The sequence below is a fragment of the Sinocyclocheilus rhinocerous genome, unplaced genomic scaffold (assembly GCF_001515625.1).
Source record: "Sinocyclocheilus rhinocerous isolate Xijiao unplaced genomic scaffold, SAMN03320098_v1.1 scaffold677, whole genome shotgun sequence".
Taxonomy (NCBI): Eukaryota; Metazoa; Chordata; class Actinopteri; order Cypriniformes; family Cyprinidae; genus Sinocyclocheilus; species Sinocyclocheilus rhinocerous.
This window is the reverse complement of record NW_015633185.1, coordinates 388,590-394,096: the sequence shown is the minus strand read 5'-3', so window position 1 is coordinate 394,096 and position 5,507 is coordinate 388,590. Positions and strand designations below refer to the sequence as shown.

Below are 5,507 nucleotides of genomic sequence, written 5' to 3'. Positions count from 1 at the left end.
TATATATATGTGTATGTATGTATGTATGTATGAAAAAAATTGCATAAATAATTAAATAAAATAAATAAGTAATAAATGTACTAATTTTATAAAATATTACAAAATATTATTTAATTTAATAAAATATATATAAAAATGAAAAAATATTTATTTTTTACAATTTTGTTATTGTATTTTTTTTGTTTAATTTGGGGGACCTAAAGTTATTCCCTCAGTGTCTTTTTAAGGAGTAAAAACGGACACTAAAGCTTTTTCTCTCATAGCTGAAATAGGACAGTGATGACCACCCAAGGAGTTTGTCAGCTTTTTCTGATGTATGCGATCTGTTGTGTAGGGTGATTTCACACGAACAGGAGAGCGAAAGTTAGCGGGGGTGATGAAAGATGGTGTGAACTCAGCTAATCGTTACTATCTGAACCGTTTCAGAGATGCCTACCGACAGGCCGTCATTGGTCAGTATGAAAAATTCATGAAAAATCCATCTTAGGTACACAATGCTAATATCCCAGCTTAGTGCCTCATCTGCTATATACTGTATCTCCGTTTTTCCCAGACCTTATGATGGGCCTTCCAGTAACAGAAGACCTGTACTCCATCTTCAGCAAAGAGAAGGAGCATGAGGAGAAAGAGAAGGAGAGCCAAAGAGGAGCTCAGGAGCAGGTCAGCCTCCTGCTGCAGACATACATGCAGCTCCTGCTGCCTGATGATGAGAAGTTTCACGGTGGATGGGCACTTATCGACTGTGATCCAAGGTGAGAGCCCTCCACATCATCATGCAGTGCTTTGGAGAGAGTTCTCATTTCAAGCAAATTGTATGATGCTGTTTCAGAAAATTAAGGGACTGTTCACACAGAAGGCGTTTTTGTGTTCAAGGCAGTTAAATGAAAAGAACCTTTTTTAACTTTTAGAATGCTATTTCATGCACAAGCATTTGTCTAACGCATGAGAAAAATTTAAAAAGCAGCACAGTGGATGGCAAAAATGCATTCTGTGTTAACAGCCCCTTAAAACTGTATAATCCTCTTTTTTATTTATTTGGAAATATTTATTACAACTTAAGAATAAAATTAATTACAATAATATTAAAAATGTATTAAAATAAAACTGCGGTAATAGTGCTAGAGATCAATCATTAAAAATGTATTATAAAGCTTGATTAAAAAATGTATATTGTTAGTTTACTCTTCCTCCTACAGTTTATTGTCTATGGCTCAGAGGTACTTGTACAAATAGTTTTTTTTCTTTTTCCCCTATTTGGTTGTGTAATAATTGTTTGGGCGAGGGAGCCATATTTCCTCCATTCTTTTGCATTTTTTTGGTGGTAGGTCATGGTGAAAGATGCCTGAAAAACTGTTACTGATTGGGTTGGAATCATCTTAAATCTTTGCACAAAGTTAGCTCTGTCCATATGTAATGCTTATTTGAGGTAATTTTTACACAAGATATACTCAAATAAGCATGATATATTATGGTCAGAGAGAAATTCTAGTAAAATTTCATGCATTTTTGCAAGGCATTGTCCATTGTTTCTCTTTCTCCAGGGTTTAATGGTACTATTTATTGGCCTCTGTTTCAAGATGTTTACCGTTTATTATACTGTTTTTTCCTCTATTAGTCTTATAGATGCCACTCACAAAGATGTTGACGTTCTTTTGCTGTTGTCCAACTGTGCATATTATGTAGCCTAGTAAGTGCAATTTCTCCCAATGCTTATGTTTTTAAAATAAGAAATCCTTTTTCTTGGCATTGGTTTAGTAATGCCACTTTACTTTGCTGTTGCTGTTCAGTTATGATGAGGAGGCGGACAAAGTCAACCAGTACCAGAGATTAAGTTTAGAAGGACTTGAAAAGATCGAAATTGGTAAGAGCTTGTAGATAACTTGTGGGTGTAATTTTTGTCCTATTAAATAAAATGTTGTGTGATATCATGACAGTTTGCCAATGTTTGTCTTTTTAGGTCCAGAACCGACTCTTTTCGGAAAACCTAAATACTGCTGCATGCGGCTGCACTATAAGAATGGGGAGATGAGCGGTTACTTCCATACGCTGAGGGCTGTCACACGAAATCCAGAAGATGATGGAAAAGGTTTGTGCTGGGATACCATGATTTGTTGTGCCACTAGTTCTGTATTGCGTAATTCTGTGATTGACATTGTGGGTTACGTTGGTAAAAGATATAACTTGGCTGTCTGTATGATGATGTAGGGTTTTGTGTTTGTTAAATAATTTATCCTTTCCTCTGCACTTGTTGGATTGTTTGCATTTCAGACACACTCCAGTGCATTGCGGAAATGCTTCATATTACAAAGCAAGCTATGGGGCTTGACGTCCAGGTTATTGAGAAGAAACTAGAGAGGTAAAAGGAAAAAAAAAACTTTTGTGAGTTTCTTCAGAAGACCTAATGGTTTTTACCTGATTTACTAAGGACACAAAGGCTTTGCTCACATTGCAGCGTTGATTTCTAATCTTAAATATTAAATATAATCTTAAATATGGTTCTTTTGTGCAGACTGTATAAAAATTATATGTGGCTGGATATGATCGTTTCTGCTGTTTTTGGCTAGCATGTCCACATTGGACACAAACTTGTGTAGGTTCCTGTGAGACTTTAGTAATTTGTCTTTAGATGTTTGAATTCACTTCACAATGGATAACGAATGAAAAAATTTGAAATCTGACACATTAACAAAAATCAGATTTTTTAAATGAAGGTGGTTTGGATCAGGCTTGTGAACATCTGATTTCATGTGTTTTTTGTCATGTTAAGACTACAAAAAACTAAACCAGTTTCAGTGAAATGTGTTTTTTCTGCTATTTTTTAACAAAGCCAAATTGTGCTGGATTGTTGGTTTTTTGAGCCCCTTATTGCTGATTGGCTACAAGTTTGTTTTGCTATTCGGCCCGAATCAGTTTTCTAAAGTGTTTTTGAAAAATCACATACCCTGCCTTTAATCTTGCTTTAATTGCTTTGTTTCAGGAGACACAGCAAACCACATGAGGATATAATGGGAATACAAGGGAAAGCCGTGGACCAAGTCCTTGGGTCTGGTTTGGCTCAAGGCAAAAGTTTCCTTTTGAACAAGTTTTCAACACTAAACCAGAAAGTAAAGCAGACAAAGACTAACGTCAACATTGGAAATTTCAAGCCCTTGGGGAAACTAGGGACATTCTCAAAGCCTGAGGTAAAAGTGAACTTCCTCAAGCCAAATTTGCATATGAACCTCTGGAAATCAGACAGCAGTTTAGAGACTCATGATGGCAATACGGGTTCAGCAGCCCTGAAAGACTTTAACGACGAACATTCTTCGGAGATTTCCTCTGATTCTGAATCATACAACTCTGACGAGCAGCGCTGCTCAGGCTCTCGGGAAAACGTAGACTACGTGCTTCCTAGCTGTGGAATTGTAGCATCTGTACCGCGACTTGGCAGTCGCTCTCAGTCAATTGGCAATGTCGAGCTTGCGGTGCCCTCTGTCATCCGAGTCACAGGCTGTGATGACAAGACACCAGATAGCTTGTCAGTTGGCCTGGATGGCCAGTCTCCTGAGGCTGCCTCGGAGGCAGAGGAAGCCATTCTGATTGACTTCGGGACACCTATCAATGTGTACTGCCACCAATTCGTCCAGGATGCCAAGACCAAACCAATAGAGGTGTTCGAGGAAGTGGCTCCAGCACCCAAACCGCAAGCGCCTCAAGCCCCCTCAGCTCCAGACGCAAAGCTGGGGTCTTCAAACTCCCAACAGCAGGTTCCTCGCCCTTCTCAACTTGAGGTAGAGTCCTCTGTCCATGGGGCAAATCTTCTGACTGTTCAGCCTGCAGGCTCCGCCACATCATGTGGGTCACAAAAGAGTCTGGAAGGCGTCACAGGACCCTCCCCTGCAGACGACAACGGAAGCCGCGTCGTGTCACCCTTCGCGAAGATCAGGAGCTCCATGGTGCAGGTGGCTAGTTTAACCCAGGCCGGACTTACCCAAGGCATCAACTTTGCTGTAGCAAAAGTACAGAAAAGCCCAGAACCAGACGCTGTCAACGAAACCCAAGAGAACGAATTGCGAGCGATGTTTACACAGTGCCAGACAAGGATCATTCAGATATAACATGCTTAGCAGATGTATTTTTAGCGTTAGATTGTGACTTCCAGTACAGTAACGGTAGCATAAGCTCACAAAAGTCAAGCTACAATCCTAATTTCCCCTCCAGTTAACCAAACCAAAGTTTACAGCCAGTGTTGAGTAGCAAGTAGTACGTCTAAGATTAACCCGACCTGAGCCGAATCCTAAACATCTCTGTTTTGCATGTTAAGAAGCAACTCTGAGTTAGATTAGGACAGGCATGTCGAGACCCAAGACCATAGATATGTCATGTGACCCCATTTGTGCAGTGAAATTCACTGGCTGTCATAGCTGTAACTAAAACCTTTCCCGATTGGAATATCTATCAGTGAGCGGCTTAATATTTCACGTTAGACAACCAAACCGTACAGTTATATGGATATCTTTGATGTGGTGTTTGTCATAAAAATATACCAAAATAGGACCGGAGTAGTTGTATAGGATCTATGGTCAAATAATATTATTCAACTGTAAGTATTGTATGTAAGTACTGTAGCAGTTTCCTTCAAAACTCTCCAATTAAGATGCTTATAGACAGAATTATATTTACATGCTCTTCAGTTTATAATCATAGCTGATGGAAACAAGACGCCTCCAGTTCTTTTGGATTCTGTTGATGCAGTCATGCAACTAAATCATTTGGTCAAACAAAACGTTCGTTTCATAGCATAAGCAGACGACTAAAAGCAGGTTTTTGACAAGTCTACCTATAAATGTTTTCATTCAAGTCATTCAGGTTACATTTATGTTCTGTCTATAATATCTATGCCATGTCTTTAGATTTGCTTTGGCTTGAAGATCATTTGGTTCAAAATTGAGAGATCATCTTTTGAAGCCTTACCCCATATATTCTAGTTTTGGAAAAAATTTCAAGCCTTGCTGGGTGATATCCAGTGGATCCTAGTTTAATTATGCATTAATTACTGTTGTTCAAGTGCAGATCCTGTGGGATTGATCTGTGTGTATCAAGAGATTCTGAAATAGTTCCATATCTTACGGGCTAAACAATATCAAAGGTCTGAATAAGACCACATGAACATCAATGGCTACGTTTACATGCACAATTTTTGGTTCAAAATTGAACCAAATTCATTCCGATTGATGAATCTGAATGTAGTGTTTACATGAACGCAAAATAAAGTGATCGGGTTGATGTGCGCGTTTAATGTCACAAACTTCAAATCGGAATTGATTTTTTTTTTTGACATGCGCACACTGCACAAATATAGAGTTTCTCACTGTTTGCACATAATAACCACTCTCATACACAGTTTCTTTATTTGTTTCTAACAGCAGAATTAATATTTATCCATTTATGGATAAATATACATTTAAACCGCTGTGCCGTGCTGTTCATATTTATCACGCAGTAAAAATGCCCCTCCCCTTGCCCAC

The 5,507-nt window shown here is 38.6% G+C and overlaps 1 protein-coding gene across 3 annotated transcripts in view; it reads left to right on the top strand.

Moving 5' to 3' along the window:
• The window catches only part of LOC107743504 (phosphatidylinositide phosphatase SAC2-like), an 18,983-nt gene extending 13,795 nt beyond the window's left edge, over positions 1–5,188 (top strand). For all 3 annotated transcript variants that reach the window (XM_016556737.1, XM_016556738.1, XM_016556735.1), the window contains exons 14-20: positions 335–452; positions 554–752; positions 1,616–1,687; positions 1,788–1,861; positions 1,958–2,086; positions 2,269–2,356; positions 2,978–5,188. In XM_016556737.1, the coding sequence (XP_016412223.1) occupies positions 335–452; positions 554–752; positions 1,616–1,687; positions 1,788–1,861; positions 1,958–2,086; positions 2,269–2,356; positions 2,978–4,097 (1,800 nt within the window). In that variant the 3' untranslated portion in view covers positions 4,098–5,188. The remainder of the gene's footprint in view (positions 1–334; positions 453–553; positions 753–1,615; positions 1,688–1,787; positions 1,862–1,957; positions 2,087–2,268; positions 2,357–2,977) is intronic.
• The last annotated feature ends 319 nt before the right edge of the window (positions 5,189–5,507 follow it).